At 38.5% G+C, this 17,820-nt stretch overlaps 1 protein-coding gene across 3 annotated transcripts; it reads left to right on the forward strand.

The window, feature by feature from the left end:
• The first annotated feature begins 1,336 nt into the window (after positions 1–1,336).
• mbtd1 (mbt domain containing 1) lies at positions 1,337–17,148 on the forward strand. Of its 3 annotated transcripts, none has more exons than XM_066704762.1 (17): positions 1,337–1,516; positions 3,346–3,547; positions 4,042–4,175; positions 4,471–4,585; positions 5,024–5,106; positions 6,026–6,143; positions 7,473–7,607; positions 8,274–8,362; positions 8,811–9,045; positions 9,289–9,344; positions 9,665–9,769; positions 10,459–10,606; positions 11,081–11,163; positions 12,159–12,393; positions 13,398–13,469; positions 14,029–14,220; positions 15,890–17,148. In XM_066704762.1, the coding sequence occupies exons 1-17, from the start codon at positions 1,496–1,498 to the stop codon at positions 16,006–16,008; spliced, it is 2,142 nt and encodes a 713-aa protein (XP_066560859.1). In that variant the 5' UTR covers positions 1,337–1,495; the 3' UTR covers positions 16,009–17,148. The 3 variants fall into 3 exon arrangements, with proteins under 3 accessions (XP_066560859.1, XP_066560862.1, XP_066560861.1); XM_066704764.1 differs by lacking the exon at positions 1,337–1,516 and adding an exon at positions 1,585–1,659; XM_066704765.1 differs by lacking the exon at positions 14,029–14,220 and having other exon boundaries at positions 1,338–1,516.
• Positions 17,149–17,820: the final 672 nt, after the last annotated feature.

The following is a 17,820-nucleotide window of genomic DNA, read 5'->3' on the forward strand; positions in this document are numbered from 1 at the left end:
TTGAGACATCAACTCCCAATAGACACAGTAATAAACACATAACATACAATGAACAGACTGAAAATAAAGCAACATTCCCCTCAGAGGTATTTGTGTTTTTTTTTTTATTCTTGTTAACTAACAAGAGTATGTGACTAGTTTTAGCATTACAGACTTTGTATTGTTTCTTTTTAGGAAATGAAGTTATCAAATAATAGGAGCAGTAGTAACTCAATTAAATTCAATTACAAGTATTTAAAGTCTTTCCGATCAGTGTTTATGTCCAGTTCACATATTACCGTAATTGAACCTCAGTCTATTTTCTGTATCTTTGAACCTCAAAAATGGAAGACAAACAAATAGATACATACTGATTATATGTTATATAGTCATATTAATAGTACTGCAAATAATAATGAGCCCTGTTGTACCAGTATGCATGTTTCTCCCCATCACCTGTTGTGAAGGTGCACTTGGGCTCGGCTACTGCGCCCTCTGCCGTCTTGTTATATGCTTTATTAATGGTATGTCTACCTTTTAATTTGATTAATATTATTGTCAATAATATTACCATACGTTCTCGCTGCCGTGCATACTAACATACAGCCTTATGCCCTGTGTCTGCCAAGTTAGGCTCTGGCTCACCGTGACCCTACTAATTGGTTAATGCACATATAAATGAGATATGTAGGACACGCTTCCACTTTCCCATCCCATTTCAGAGCCTTACAGTTGTAGGCTGGAGAACAACTACAACCGCGTGTCTCCATAAATCTGTGCTTTAAATGTAATACATGGGGAGATGAATTGACTGAAGTGTAACTAAATCTATCTCCGATCGTAGTTGCTGTGTATCTGAAACCTTACGAGTAAGAATAGGAAAGCGGGTTGCTGTAGCACAGCACGTATAAACTGGCTACATTCAAGCGCTAAGATGTGTTACTAGTACAGCACCCGGATACATCTGAATGAAAGAGGCCCATATCTGCTCAATCCAATGAATAAAGCAGATACGTGGGACTAGTAACATTTACAATCAATGGAGAAACTCGTATGTGTACTAATTGTCGAGGTTGCGGCACTGCAGCATTCAATGACTAGATAAAAGGATGCGTGGGGAAACAGAAAATGATGTAATTTCGCTTAATAATGACAGCATTCATAAAACGATAGAACAGATGCAACCATCTCAAGCGCTGCAGCCTCCGCGCTCCCTGCGGCTCCCATGCTCCTCCGTTACCATTGTAACCGAAACCGTATTGTTAGTACGGTGGCCTCCAGGGGCCAAGACGCCTGGTGCGGGGATTGCACGGCCAGATTACCATTTCCTCGTTCTGACCAATAGCAGGAGGAGGGTTTACCTTGCGCATGCGCTCCGCCGATATGATAATTTTGTTGATATTCAGCTGGAGTTCAATTTTTGGGGGTTTTAGTTTGATTTTGTGTTCTATTTCCCTCCTCCGGGACCTTACGATTGCACACCGAGGACAGAGAAACTACTCTGCATGAGGGGCTGATGGAAAACACAAGGGATTTGGTGAGTTTAGCAACGAGATCGAGCGTGGAGCTTGAGAGTGCAACAAACCTGTTTTTTTTTTTTTTTTTTTTTTCCTTTGTTGTGATTGTCAGCCTGCAGCAGGAACAGCGGTGGAAAAAAAGGCCCACACGGGCTCGCAAAGGGTAAAACAGTCGAGTCCGGGCATAATCCGTTGGACAAAAGCAACAGTGTTGGCCAGGGGCAGCGCACACGCTCGGGGTTTTGGATGAACAGTAATCTGGTCGCAGAGCAGAAGGGACTGTGCGTGAAGGCCCGGCACGACTGCAGCAGGGCATCGCGTACATGGTCACAGATAGGGCTTCCTATGTGTGTTTTAAATACCCCTAATGTGGACTTTCGTATTAAATATGTATGTGGGACACACGCTTCCTGTAAAACACGCCTGCGATATCACGGATTATGCAAGAAAGCAGTGGCTATGCGCATACTGAGCTGCTAGTATATTGACAGGTCTGAAAGAGGAAATGGGGTGAATCAAGAGAGCTGGTTGTATACAGGGCTGTTTTCGGGGTTAGTTTTGCTCTGTGAAACGCGAGGGAATGCGATTGAACGCGGGGTTGTTGTCCGCGTTTGGCGCAGCGCTTTGAGTTGCGGGACACCTGTCCTCCTGTACGCCATGCATTTTAAACTTCTTTACATCTGTGATTGGTTTAGTTGGACATGCTTTGCAGTGTTTTGTAGCTTCTTTGTGTGTCCATCCCATCCACCAGTTTAAATGATTATTAAACTCGTTGGCAGCTCGCTTATTCTTTTAAATAGTTTATACTAATCTGCACCAGTAGTAGACATCATTGCATCATGTTTTGTTTATCTCGGTCACAGTGAAATGAGTGCATTAATATTACTTTTGGTACATTTTCCATAGATTCTACATTTTAATGGATTTGATAATGATAATAATAATATTATGAGTAGTAGTAGTAGTAGTAGTATTTGTATTATTATTGATCATGGTGATAATATTCCAATTTATTTATTTTTATTGTCTTCTGTATTTTTAAGACGGTTAAATTAATTCTAACAATAGTACCTTGTTAAAATGAATAAACAATACTATAATGGTAAAATAAAATCATATTAGTTTAATGATACTGTGCGTGTTATCTTGAAAAGTCTTTGAAAGTCTTCATAGGGATTACTGTCTTTTTTGTACAGTGTACCAGTTATAGAAGCCTTTTTTCAATGGGTAATATTAATATTAACCGTGCCATTTAACAACAGCTAATTAATTAAGTTATTTTTCTTAATGAGTGTCTTAGAGATATGTGCGTCCTCTTCCACTCATGAAGGTCTGGCCTGTCTTCAGCAGCACACCCTGCAACCAGACTTTGAACAGTATTGAATGATGCCAAAGTGCTTCAAATTTAAACATTTATTTTGCACGTTGTAGTATTTTGTTCTATTGTGAAAGGATACTTACTTTATCTGAAAAGTTGCAAGTTGAAAACTTTCAGAAAGCTTTGAAGTCAGAAAATCAATAAATCAATCATAAAATAGATAAAAAGTGCTGTTTCCTACCTGTCATTTCCTATCAACATATTCATTTTAAACAAATACTACTAACAATAAATAAGGACAGGAATGCAGACAATGGATTATTTTGCTCATAACTGTGGTGTAGGTTTATAACAAAATAAGTGTATTTTAGTCCTTTCTATGTAAATATAATAAAAGTATTGTATATATATTTAGATGTGTGTGTGTGTGTGTGAATGTGAGTGTTTCAGTGTAATCCCTTAAGACGAAGGAAATAGGAAAATCCAGGTCTGCAGCCAGATTTAATAAATGCCTCTTTGTTTTTCTTGCAGACTGAACACACTCCACGGTCAGAAAGGAAAAGGCGGGACTCCTTCGGGATGTTTGATGGGTATGACAGCTGCAGCGAGGACACCAGCAGCAGCTCCAGTTCAGAGGAGAGCGAGGAGGAGGTTGCTTCTATACCAGCCAGCCTGCCCATTATCAAGAACAATGGGCAGGTCTACACCTACCCCGACGGCAAGGCCGGAATGGGTCAGTGTAGTGTACTTCACGCCTGTAGCCAAGTAGCTGGCCAGTTGGCAACTACACCAAAAGGACAGCAGCCACAGAGTTAGAAGTCATAGTAGTACTGGCTCTTTAATTTAAAATCTAAAACATGATATATATGTATTCTAAATCAGGATTTGAAGTTAAAGCCCTTTTGTATAATGCAGTGTGTTCCAACCACTGCCCTGGAGAGCCCTCACCTTTTGGATCTCATACATGTCTTCAGTCATGGGTTTAACATGGCCTTTTTGTTGGCTATCCAACTCTATCTGTCCAATTTAGCTCTGAAATGGCCCTGTAGCTCTCGGAAGGGTTGGTTAGTGTAATCGGTGATGCAAAGTGTTTAGCTTAAATTGCCAAAGATAGGACTGGAGTCTGAAAATAAGGATGTCTGCCCCCATCAATATTTATATTTTTTTGTGTCACACTTCACAAATGTTTATTAACCCAAAACTTTTTTGTTTTGTTTTTTGTTTCAGCTACTTGTGAAATGTGTGGGATGGTGGGAGTCCGAGATGCTTTCTACTCCAAAACCAAGCGCTTCTGCAGTGTTTCTTGCTCCAGAAGTTATTCTTCGAATTCGAAGAAAGCCAGTATTTTGGCTCGACTCCAGGTAATGGCATACATTTGCTTTAAGTCTTGTTTCTGGTCTATGTTGACACCACAGAAAGTAATTTGCCATCATTATTTAAAGCAGGGGATGCTTTTATACAGTTTGGCATAGAACTTTTCAACTACATGAATATTTTTGCCTTCATTGCTTCTTATAAAAATGGAACAATGACTATTCTGTTATTGCCTTGTGCATGGGAATTTAGTGGTGGTACTTAGGATAATGTTTATATTAAAGTATATAATTATGGTATTGTGTATATTCTCATCTATTTTGAATTTTAAAATTTTTACAGGGTAAACCGCCAACAAAAAAGGCTAAAGTCTTACAGAAACAACCTTTAATGGCTAAATTGGCAGCATATGCCCAGTACCAAGCAAACCAACAGAACCAAGCAAAATCAAAAACGGGTAAGTTTGACATCTCTTAGGGTCTTTTCCGTGTATTTATTTTTTTGTGTGAAAAAGGTTTAATTTTCTATATCCTACACATACAAACATGTACACCGGGGCTTTAAGTTTGTTTATGATGATGTGGTAGTGGGTTTTCTAATACAGGAGCAGAAGTAGCTGTTGTGATATGTGAGAGATGTGTTCAAAATATATTCTTTATTAATATCGCACGATGAGGTGAAATTAAACTCGCTGAGGTATAGATATTGATTTGTACTGTTTAAGTAGTGTTAGGTCTGTAAAAAGAACAGGTGAGGCAATTTATTTTCTTAATTCCTTGGTAACTTTGATTCTAATGCAAAACACATACATTAACTGTTTGGTATCTTAATGTTGTTCTTAATAAGTGGTTTGAAAACCATCTAAAGTTATCTTAATATTTCTTGTCCTCTCCAGTGGTTCCTGTGGAGGGCTTTGATTGGGGTCGATATATTAGCAGCAATAATGTAATTGCAGCACCTGTGAGCTGTTTCAAACACGTAAGCGAACTTCAAACATAATTCATTATATACATTTTCAGATTGTACATAGACGAGTTAGGTGAAAGACATCTGTTATAATTCTCACTACTTTATTTTAATTTTTTCACTTAAATGTGTGCTTGAACTATTATTTTTAAAAGCTCATCAGACACTTCTTTGGCCATTTTAAAGGGAATATGAAGACTCTTAGCTTGCTGCTCTGAGTGTATTTAATCATTGTGACCTAAACCATCTTTACAATGCCACACTACCATGCTGACATGTCAGTGTATCAGTGCAGTCTGATAAGAACCACACAGCTTGTCTTCCTGGTGCTGACGAAGGCCACGGACTAGTACTGACACAAAGACGATGACCTGTTATGTGCTGTCAGCGGACACCTATTCCAATTAATTTTCCTTTAAGCTTCTCTCTGACCCAACCCATCAGTTGATCGTGGATTTGCTCTTATTAAATCAAATTCTATTTTGTGTTTAGTTTACAAATTGCTTTGCAGATATACATTATAAATGCATAGACAACATATGTGAACACCTTCACTTAGAAACGCTAATGTACAGAAATGTGATTCCTGTGGTACATCCAAGGCATGTTGTTCTTAGAAAGCAGCTCTGGCAGGACACCTTGGTAAACTGACATTATGGAGATGTTTTTATACACTGTATTCTCATATAAGTATATTATATATTATATATAACCACAACAGCAAGAGAGACACTTTTTTGTCTTATTATTTGTAACCACAGACTCACTCTTTAAGACTGGGGGTGTTTTCAGCGTAAATCAGCAGTGTAGCCATTGTGGTTTGAAGCAATCTGCTTTGATAGAGCTTCCTGGCTGAATGGCCACCTGTTGTGGGACAGCAGGCTTTAATCCTGTTCTGCAGACTTTTAATCATTCTTTTTTTGTGAATCAGGTACCCATGGGGACATCCTGGGGGGACATTTCAGAGAGCGTAAGGGTGGAAGTTCCCAATACAGACAGTAGCCTGCCAACGAAAGTCTACTGGATAGCAGGAATTGTAAAGTTAGCAGGTATAACCAAACCTGGGGAGGCACAACTTGTTCTTTTGCATTTGAAGATTACCTGAAATGTCAATTCAAGCTTGCAGTGCAGTCTCTATTGAAGGGAGGCATACATCTGATAAACCTTTTTGGTAATGTTGAGGGTATCTGAGTGCAGACCGTGCCATGTGCAAATCAGGAACAGAGACCTTGTTTTTCTTAAACTTACTACTGAGCTTACAGTGAGGGGAAAAAAGTATTTGATCCCCTGCTGATTTTGTATGTTTGCCCACTGACAAAGAAATGATCAGTCTATAATTTTAATGGTAGGTGTATTTTAACAGTGAGAGACAGAATAACAACAAAAAAATCCAGAAAAACGCATTTCAAAAAAGTTATAAATTGATTTGCATGTTAATGAGGGAAATAAGTATTTGATCCTCTATCAATCAGCAAGATTTCTGGCTCCCAGGTGTCTTTTATACAGGTAATGATCTGAGATTAGGAACACTCTCTTAAAGAACATCTGAATGATTCAGAGGAGAACTGGGTGAAAGTGTTGTGGTCAGATGAGACCAAAATCGAGCTCATTGGCATCAACTCAACTCGCCGTGGTTGGAGGAGGAGGAGGAATGATCCCAAGAACACCATCCCCACCGTCAAACATGGAGGTGGAAACATTATGCTTTGGGGGTGTTTTTCTGCTAAGGGGACAGGACAGCTGCACCGCATCAAAGGGACGATGGACGGGGCCATGTACCGTCAAATCTTGGGTGAGATCTGGAGAGGATCTGCAAAGAGGAGTGGGACAAAATCCCTCCTGAGATGTGTGCAAACCTGGTGGCCAACTACAAGAAACATCTGACCTCTGTGATTGCCAACAAGGGTTTTGCCACCAAGTACTAAGTCAAAGGGGTCAAATACTTATTTCCCTCATTAACATGCAAATCAATTTATAACTTTTTTGAAATGCGTTTTTCTGGATTTTTTGTTGTTGTTATTCTGTCTCTCACTGTTAAAATACACCTACCATTAAAATTATAGACTGATCATTTCTTTGTCAGTGGGCAAACGTACAAAATCAGCAGGGGATCAAATACTTTTTTCCCCTCACTGTATGTAAGTAGAACTCCGTGGAAGTAAAACAGTCTGATCTTTTTTTTTTTTTTTTAGTCCGAGATGAGTTCTATTTAAAAAATATTAAAACAATAAGTACATTTTGTGTGAATGTTTACTGTCATAAACTCCCTTTGTTAAAAAGTATATGTATACTATATTTACACCACTACTTGTGACCTCCGGGTAGTGCAATTGTTACTACTCATTCTCTCTACAAGTCATTCCCTCTTCTTTGTCTAGGCTTCAAGGCGTTGCTCCGGTATGAAGGCTTTGACAATGACACGAGTCGAGACTTTTGGTATAACCTCTGCGTTCCTGATGTGCACCCAGTGGGCTGGTGTGCTGGCAACGGCAAGCCTCTCGTACCTCCAAAATGTAAGGAAAACCGTGTAAAAGTTTAATTACTTGTAAGAGCGAAATACCTCATCTTATCATAGCCAATACACTCCTGATGGAGTGGAGAAGAGAGTATCAATTTCAATTTATTATAGCACCTCAGATATGCAAGAGAGGTTTAGGGCACTGCACAGTTTAAGAAACCGCATAAGTGAACAACATTTTAACTATACAGATGTTTTTAACTAAAAGCCTGATCAAACAACAAAGTTTTCAACCAAAATTTAAAGAGACAGGGTATGGATTGCTCTGATATATCTTTGTAAGTAGTTCCATAGAGTGGGTGCCAAGTAACTAAAAAGGAGAGTGTATTAACTGTAATTATTATTGTTGATGTTGTTTTAGAAAGGCAGGCATCACCTGGAATAATGTGAGATATGAGGAACATGCCTTTCTACTTGCTGACTTTCTACTGAAGTAATAATTTAATTTAATGATTGTTCATCAAGAAAATATAGTTTTTGTTCTTCCCGAGTGACTCCATATGGCTGGATCTGGGCTTATAGCCTAGCTGACTGTAACCAGGATTCCCCAAGGCACAATTAGCAGAGTACCAGGGGGTGTTGGGGTGCAGTCAAAGTCAGTGCCAGTACTTTCTCCCAAGCAAAGGAAAACATTTAACTCTTTCCTCGTGTTTATTTGCAGCTATTCAGCATAAATGCACCAACTGGAAAGCTTTCGTGATCAAGCGGCTCACTGGTGCCAAAACGCTTCCACAAGACTTCTCCACAAAGGTGAGGTATTCTGTCCTCCTTTGGAGTTATAATATTCAGTGGCATCCAAAAGTATTCACAAACCTCGATGAAGGAAGAAAATGCAACCATAAAGTCAGTATTTTGCAGTACAGGTCAATGTAAAAACATGGCTTGACTAGCAATTTTGCTTGCATCAACAGTATATCTGTGAAATAATGACATTCCTAAATTCAAATGTTCAAATTCACTCAGAACCTGGAAATAGGTGTTTTGTGAATGTAATTTGAATGTGCACCAGAACTGGGTGTACTAAATCAACTTTTGTTACACTTTATCAAATGTCTGAATAACTTTGAGGCTACTATATATCTGCCTTCTCATACCTCCTATAAACGAACCACTTCCATTGAACTGTGAACCACAAGCAATCCTGCACAAGTTAGCCAGTCACTTGTGCTTTCTCCATTCATGGTTTCTACACCCTTAGGTTCAGGAGAGCATGCAGTACCCCTTCAAGAAGTTGATGCGGGTGGAGGTGGTTGACAAGGGGCACCTGTGTCGGACTCGGGTGGCCATCGTGGAGTCTGTGATTGGGGGACGGCTGCGACTCGTGTACGAAGAGAGCGAGGACGGCACGGACGATTTCTGGTGTCACATGTACAGTCCCCTCATTCACTGCATCGGCTGGTCTCGGAGTATTGGCCACCGGTTCAAGCGATCAGGTCAGAGACTCCACATAGTCCGAAAAATAAATAATCATGAGTAGTTCCTAGGCACCAAGCATATGAGTGTTGGTAGTTATGGAAATCTAAATGATAGCACTTACATCTGATTTGCACAAAATAGCTTTATTGAAATCTAGACCTAATCTAAAGAAATTTAAAATAAATGTGGCTCTGTCCAGCAAATAAAACAAACAACTAATTTGTGTTGGGGTGTTAAAATAACACAAGTTATTCTTTCAGACGTAGCAAAGAAAATAGAAGGCCAAGTGGATGCACCTGGAAGTTTATTTGTGAAGGTAAGACATTAAAAGCATAGAGATTAGGGGATCTTGCCTGTTACACTACATTTGCTGAAGATTAAAATAACAAAAATGACAACTTTCAATCTTCTCCTTTTTTTTTTAGAAAAGCATGTCTGTTTTATGAAATCCTTTTGGATCCTTGGTCACATGTTTTTATTGTAACACTTATATGCAGTCAGTTCTTCTTAATTGTTAATCTCAGAATTGTTTGCACAATTGTTTGTTTGCTTTTTTTGTTTATTCTAGATGCCTTCTTTGCAAGTACCAAAAGTCAAACCGTGCTTTTACTGTATATCTCGTGTTTGTTTTTGTAGGTGAAAGATGTTGACCAAAGTGGGGAGTGGTTCAAAGATGGGATGAAGCTGGAAGCAATTGACCCTTTAAATCTGTCGGCAATATGTGTAGCTACTGTAAGAAAGGTAATGAATGTGTGGAGTGGTACTGATTTAGGGAAGAATATACATCTAGAAACCAATCCTGCATAGATCATTCTGTCATTTAGAGTTAAGCTTAAGTGATACGTTAATGAATGAATGGGCAATTTAACACTTAAAATTAATATATAACGGTGGTCTAAGACTGCAGATGCACTTTGTTCCCAGCAGATGATGCTATTGCCATCTTCCAGTCAGAAAGCAATTTTATAACACAGTCAGGTGTGCCTTACACTAAGTCCTTACAATGCAAACAAAACAGGAAACAATATTGCAACTCTTATTATTTTTATTTTTTTAATGTTTATAAAATCTGTTAAGTGAAACGCATACTTGTTTTTATTCTCTCCTTCAAACAGTTCTGATAACAGGGTGAGAACTGTGTGATGATATTTTCCTTGAGCATCTGTCACTTTTTCATATAGCCCTTGATTTATATGTTTTAATAAGGCAGTATTAAATAAAGCGAAACTGTAACTTAATTGGCCAGTTCAATATGTAGTACATGTAATGTTAGTAACATTGAATTCAAGTATAACCCAACAGAAATAAGCTTTATCTATACATTCCTACACAAGGTCATTTGAGCAGTTTCACATTACTCAAGTTTGGGGATATTGATGGTGTTAATAATAAGCCATTAATGTGTTTCCCTTTTGCTCATTGGTGTGAAGGTGTTGGCAGACGGATACCTCATGATCGGGATAGATGGCTCAGAAGCTGCAGACGGCTCAGACTGGTTCTGCTATCATTCCACTTCCCCTTCAATATTCCCTGCTGGCTTCTGTGAAATCAACACGATTGAGCTCACACCACCTAGAGGTACATTTTTTTTCCCCCTTAACTTCTTTCTGGAATGTGCAAAGCAGTTTTTTGTGATATAAGCATCATATACCCACAGTTTACAGTTTTCTTTCAGGAGCTTTTAACCATGCTCTCCCCATTTCGTTTTCTGACACTGAAAGCTTTGAGAGAATGGCACTTGCGTTGCCTCATAGTGGAGTGCTAAGCTGTGATGCTTTATCAGTGAAACTTTTGCATTTCTTTACACATTACTCATGAAGTCGCTTGAGCTGTCAGTGAGAAAATGTTTTTCCTGAATTTAAAATTGAAATCTGAAGATTTAAATCTTCTAAAGAGCATCTGGTGTGTTGAAATGATCTGTTGCTTAGTGAAAGTGTATTATAACTTAATTTTAGTTGAGACGTTTATTAGGGATACTTCAGCATGTATATTAACCTGAAATCTAGCAGAGTATCCTGCAGCCTTGAATTCACATAACAATCTGTTTGACAGGCTACACAAAACTCCCATTCAAATGGTTTGACTACCTCAAGGAAACTGGCTCCATAGCAGCTCCTGTGAAGCTGTTTAACAAGGTAAGGCAAAACTGTGGAGTGGTTCAGTGCAGCAGGATGGTTTTGTTAAAAAGTGAATAAATAAAAAGGGATATAAAAATACAATTGCTAATGGCATCCTATTTTGTATTAATTGTTTTCTGCACAGAATTCAAACTCTTCTAACGTCTTTCTGATTAAGACTTCCTGAAGCCTGACTCCATAGCGACATTTTGACTGCAAAAAGGATAATGGACATTTAGATTGCTTATGGGCTTGTGTAACACCAACTTGCTTTGTCCAGCTGACAGGAAATGACTTGGACAATCTTTTCAGAAGCTGGTTTTGATGGGTGGTAACACTTCTAACCAAGACCTAAAATACCCAACAAATGTTATATAACCAAATTAACATCCCTACTGTTTAGGCATATGATTTGTTCTGATTGGATTACCTGCATGGTCTTTTCTATTGTGGCGGTCAAGTTGCACTTCATTTTTGTGTAATTCATCTTTAAGCAGCTACTTATTTTTTCAGCTTTACACCTAGTGCTCTGCTTTCAATGTTTCTGCGCAAACCAATTATTCAGATTTTGATTTCTGAAAGGGGTATAGAATGACACTGACTGAAGGGATTGAAAACAAGTTTGTAATATTAATCGCCACCCTGTGAAGAACTTGGCAAAACCAGTTAGAGAGAGCCTGAGAGAAACATCCTATGCAAAATTCCTCTCATTAATTCCCACGCAGATCCGATGAGTCAATCATTTCAATTCTGAAGTGTCAATTGCCTCAGTAGGTGTCATCCTTGTGCCACTCACCGAAAACGGTATCTGCAAAATTGAATAAGCCTTTAGCGTGGCAGTAACTATCAACATGTTTTATTATGCAATTTTGGTAGCAAAGGTTGCATAAAGAACAAGCTAAGGGGTTTTGGTTATGGCAGGTTTTCATTCTTTAAGCCTTGCTCCAAAATGTTTATTGTATCGTAATTATAATTAGAATTAATTTAAATGGACACTCCCCGTTGCTTGCCAGGAGGTCCCGAATCACGGCTTTCGCGCGGGGATGAAGCTGGAGGCCGTAGACCTCATGGAGCCTCGGTTAGTGTGCGTCGCCACAGTGACTCGCATCGTCCACCGGCTGCTACGCATCCACTTCGATGGTTGGGAAGACGAGTATGACCAGTGGGTGGACTGCGAGTCGCCGGACCTCTACCCCGTCGGCTGGTGTCAGCTGACCGGCTACCAGCTACAGCCTCCTGCCGCACAGAGTAAGCACAAACCGAGACGAGACAAATACATAGTAGAGGGGTGGGAGTAACTTGCCACACAATGTAACGTTTTTTTATACCTTTCATTTTCTCTTGGTTAGCCAGTATGCATTTTATAACTAGAGCTATATCTGAACTTTTGGAGCAGTGGTGAAGTAGATATAGCTATTTTGGTAGCTTTTTGTGTACCCCGAATAGAAAACTCACGTGATGTTGGAGTAGCGCATTTAAATCTGAGTTCAGGGTTGTCTGTTACCTTGGTAACCATGTTATTTAAGCAGAAGCACTTACTTCATCATTTTTAAGGGATTTGTTTTACAATGTTACCTACCTTTTCACACCCAAAAACATTTTGCAAGTGACCTGGCAGTGAATTCATGGGTAAGGCTGTAGATAGTAGGTTTTGTATTTATATATTTTTGTACACAAGAACTGCATATCAAATATCACCGCAGAGTTAAAATTGTGTGAATTCTGTATTGAATATTCTGTAACTATTAAAACATGTTCAGAGATTAGACCTTTGGAGCTTTTGAACAGGAGTTTACCTTTTCAGATTTTCAGTTTTTTTCTCATTATATTCTTAAAACAACAAAAACACTGCAATACTTTCCCAAATAAAACTGTGGACTGGAAATGCTATTGAAACAGTGTAACCATCTGAACAAGCTAAGCCCTATTTAATACATTAGGCTTAATTCTCTCCTTTACAGAGAATAATTCCGGGTGGTGTTTATTAGTACCATTGTATCATTATAATACGATTATAATGTTCCATCCATTTTTACATTCTTTGTTCAATATATAACAAAGAGACGAGTAAGGTTGCAACTGGTTTCAGTTTCATTCTATGTGACCACATACTTAACCTTTAATGGAAACACAAAGCCTTGGATAGCTAGGTGTGTGTTAAAGCACAAGCCAAGAAAGGCAAGGATCTGCTAGCACCGTTATGTTTGAAAGCGCAGGTACGGAGTCTTACTGACACATTTCCCTCCACACAGGCTCCAGAGAAATCCCCTCAAGTGTGACCAAGCAGAAGAAGAAGTCCCAGCAGTACAAAGGCCAAAAGAAAAGTGGGTTACTTTTTTATTCTGTTCTTCCCTTTTGCCTATTTCAGTTTAATGATAGAGACACGTAATCCTGCCTGCTGAAGGCTCCTTGTTTTCTGTTGGCTTTTGGTTGGTTTGGATTGGAACTTCACACGGGTTTGCAGCGGTCAGTACAAGCTCTGAGTGCACGGGGGAAAGCATGTTTATCAATCTTCGGGGCCGCTTTTGTTCAGCAAAGAAGTCCCACTAAAGTTATTCACAAATTAGGGAAGGCACAGGGGACTGGGACAGTTCAGCTCCAACCTGCTGACTGAAGTTTGACCAACCTTTTTATTGATTTTTATGTTTTGGACTGGGCGTTGAGTAAAGAAACGTAGGCCGCGACGCTGTTGCAGTTAATAACGGAAGGAAAATGAGACCGGGGATCCGATTTCTGATTCTGTTAATATAATTCAATAAAAAATGGGCGTTCCTTCTCTCTTAGTATTTTTGTTTTTTGTTTTTTGTTGGTGGTGTAGAAAAGAAAAGGGGGAAAAAAGAAAACACAGCTAAATAGCTTACACTAGTCTGACTTGGTGTTTAGAGAGGAAGATTCCAGTTGGGAAGAAGCCTGTCAGTTTGTCGAGTCTGCCTATGACAGGCATGGTGAGGAGGAGCTTCTCTGGTGACGAAGGGCTGACTCCCCCCCCATTCCGATCCCATCCTGCACAAGCAGCCCCGGGGGCCCTGCAGCCTCCCAGCACTAGCAGAGAGCTCAGTCCCAGCCTCAAAACAGGTAATCCACCACTCTCCCAGTCACTCTTCACATAATGGGCATTCACGACAGCAGTGGACAACCAGGGGAAACCAAAACGAGCCAATCGAAATCAATTATGAACATCTATCAAGTTTTCCATTTCTGTATTTACACTAATTCATATTTTTTTTTTTATTTCTTACTTGAAGTTCTCATTATCTCAAACGGCCATGTTTACTTTTTTTTGTAACTGGGAAACAACTGCTTCCGACTTTTACTTTTGAACCAAATTAGGAACGGAATGGAATATTAAATCCCCCCCACCGCCCCTCCCCCCCCCCCACCTCCCACTTTTTCATACTAATTCATCCTCGAAATCGGCCTTCAGCGACTTGTGGCCTAGTTCCCTCATGTCTGTTGGAGTTCTGGGTTGGCTTTAGGGCAGAGGGATGTTGCTGTACTTGGGATTCTTTTGAGTTAGGGTTGGCAGTGTCTAGGCCTTCAGTTGATTGTTCATTAAGGGAGTCTTGGACAAAATCTTATTTATTTATTTTCCGTCTCCATCTTTCACCTGTCTTGTGGGTCAGGCCAACTGACTGTTTCTTCTAGCTCTGTGCTGGTGGAAGCGATTGTGTTTTGTTAGTTTTTATTTGTATTTTGTTTTTGTGGTTTCCGGAAAGCCTGATTTTATTCTCTGGTCATTTTATGAAACTGTATACTGGATTCCTAGTTGCTACAGCCAGAGAATAACCGCATCATTAATTTGTTTATGGTTTTGTTGTTAATTATGGAAGCTTTTTGTTTTGGATTTATTTACACCTTTTTTGTTTGTTTATTTTGGTTTTTAAGCAAACTTGAAACTGGACCATCTGTCCTTCTGAGCCTATATGAAGCTCATGAAATGCATTTGGAGTACTTCCGCCAAATGCTGGGACTTGTCTAGCAGATTAAGAATACTGATTTTTCAGGCACAGTAGGAACAACAAGGTGAATATTCAATTAACCAAAATCTGTGGTCCTAAATCTGTTGCTGAATATGTCGGCAAAACCCTGCGTGTCTTCGTAGTGAAGAATGTGAGTTGTCAGTCCGACTGAGTTGGCAACCATCCCGACTGGGTGAAAGTCCAAGAGGATCTCGCCCAGATCTGAATCTATATTGCAGCAGTACCTGTTGATTGGGTTCTTCATGTGGTCCAAATTTTCAGACAAGGAGCAGAATGGTGAGGTTTGTGAAGGACATTTCTGGCAAGTTTGCTCCATCTTAAACATTAATTCAGATTTTTTTCTCTTATTAATAATTTTATATTCAAATTTTAACTATGTCGCAGAACTATATCGCCAATACACGTTTGATTTGTTTAACTTCTTTCTTTGATCAAAGTCTTGTATTTTCCTCTGTGCCATTTTCCACAATTCAGTGCTTTTTAATTAGCTAGATAAGTCATGGCGTGCCTGGCTCTGTCTTACCGAAGCTGCATCTTTTAATAGCAGCCCTGGGAATTCTGAACTAAATTGTTTAATTTCTTTACTTTTTTTATTGGTTATATTATATTCTCTGTTTTGATTATGGGCTTCAGACTGTGCCAAAGAACGTTTTTCATTTATTTATGATATTTATTTATTTATTTATCTCTATTGCCCTTCAATAGGAATCTTGCCAGATGTTTTCCCCCCTAAGTTTTTAAAGGCTCTCCTGTTTTCTTTTCAGTGGCCTCAATGCAGCTGAAGGAAGAAGTAATAGAAGGAGATGAATTTACCTTCTCGCAAGGTGTCTCGGACCAGGAAAGTAATGGTTCCGGCAGCTACTACATCAAACAAGAACCGTAAGACAGCCAAGGGACTTTTGAGAAAAACAAAAGCCTTATTTCTTATTTCTGTCTCGGCCAGCACTTGGATTTCAGTTTGGGGACTGATGCATAGTGATACTTACTGACACAGAAGAGATTTGACGTGAGATCTTACTTAGGGTTTGTTGGGTTTAAAAGGCAAAATAAGGAATAGCTAGGAGAAAATCAGAGACCTATTTAGCAGGATGACTTTTTGAACAATTTGCCAGATTGACTTAAACGTTCAATGTACTTGAAGTTTTCAAACACGTTTTGTAATATTTTCCAAGTTTGAAACTGTTGTGTATCTTTCACAGATTTATTTTTAATTTTTTTTAGTTTGTTTTTGTTTTTTGTTTTGTATTTTTTTTTTGTAGCAAAGTTTTGGTGTTCAGTGAACAATTTTAATTTGAAGGGGAAAGTGGACAGAGGTTTGTTCTGAAAAGCTGGCATGTGTGTTCGGAATATATTATCGAAATCATAAACCTTACTGGTATAAGCAAACACTTGTAATAAAATGAAAACACTGTCTTATAGGTTGTAATGCAGGAATGTAGAACTCTGGTTTTGCCTGTTGCGAATTCTGCATCATCTCAATTGCCAAGATATTCTTGTTGATACTGAAGCTTTTTTCTAGATAAATACATTTTAATTGATAAAATCAACTTGAGAAATGAATCGTCAGGCTTATTTTTAATATTTAAAAGCTCTGCAAGGTCAATAAAGAAATGTGATGCAATTTACAGGTGAATATACAGATATGCAAACTGAGTTTTTATGTTTCAACGGAGAGATATATATATATATAATGTCATTCTTTTCTGATATACCATACCTATCTGTACTTTATTCATATTTTTAGAGCCATATTGTTGCAAATAACAGATAGGTTAAATATTTATCTGAGCCTCAGAATGAAATGTTTCTTATTTTATTATTATTCATATTATTATTAGCAGCAGCAAGTCTCCATATTTAAAGAGATTAACAGCTCACAAACCGAAAGCAGACTTTTTTCCTTTAGTCTATTTGTTTTTGCTTTTTAAAGGTCTCATTTTTTTTCTGTTTTTATTTTTTATTTTTTTTCAAAGAATTCTTCAAACGGACATCATCATACTACCTCTTAAAGAAATCTTTGTAATTGTAAGATTTCCTGGTCTTTGAGGTAGTCGGTCTTCATACAGTTGCCATTGTGTATATTCTAAACAGATGTCTATTTCCTAAAAACATAATTTTATCTTTCAGTTAACTTGTTAAATTACAGTAGAACGTGATTTTGGGCACCTGCCACTGGATTTCAGTATGTTTATCCATTACCCCTACAGTCTTGATCTACTTATGCAAGTGAAACTAGGGAGCTACCATTTTGCAGTGTGTCGTTTAGTATACTAGAATTAAAACCTACTTTCCATCTTCATCCAAAGCTTAAAGTGGCACATACTGTATACACTAAGGATGTGTGTATATTTGTGTGTCTTCTATAAACAAAGGTTAACACTTTGTGTGAGCCACTTACATTGAGACTTATTGTGCAATAATCACATATTTTTATACAAAAATTATTGCTATAACTGGCTCTCTCATAGAAAAAACTATAAGACAGAGTTGTTGCATAAAATGACATTTCCTATATTAACATAGCTGTAATCTATTTCATGCTAGATACATTATAATTATTATGGTCTATCTGGTTCAGTAATTGTAGGGAGCATTGCGTTTTCCTGCACTATAGTCTCACTTCATATACCAGTAAGGTTAACAGGATAAATTCTCAGGAAATATTTGCATTGTGTTTTATAGGCATATTGGGGGC

This window comes from Amia ocellicauda, chromosome 5, assembly GCF_036373705.1.
Source record: "Amia ocellicauda isolate fAmiCal2 chromosome 5, fAmiCal2.hap1, whole genome shotgun sequence".
NCBI lineage: Eukaryota > Metazoa > Chordata > Actinopteri > Amiiformes > Amiidae > Amia > Amia ocellicauda.

Bases quoted from the DNA above. Each gene is read 5' to 3' on its own strand.
- mbtd1 (XM_066704762.1), top strand. From the start codon at position 1,496: ATGGAAAACACAAGGGATTTG. The intron at 3,548-4,041 runs GTCAGTGTAGTG...TTTTTGTTTCAG, and splicing joins CGACGGCAAGGCCGGAATGG to CTACTTGTGAAATGTGTGGG. The intron at 9,046-9,288 runs GTCAGAGACTCC...TTATTCTTTCAG, and splicing joins CCACCGGTTCAAGCGATCAG to ACGTAGCAAAGAAAATAGAA.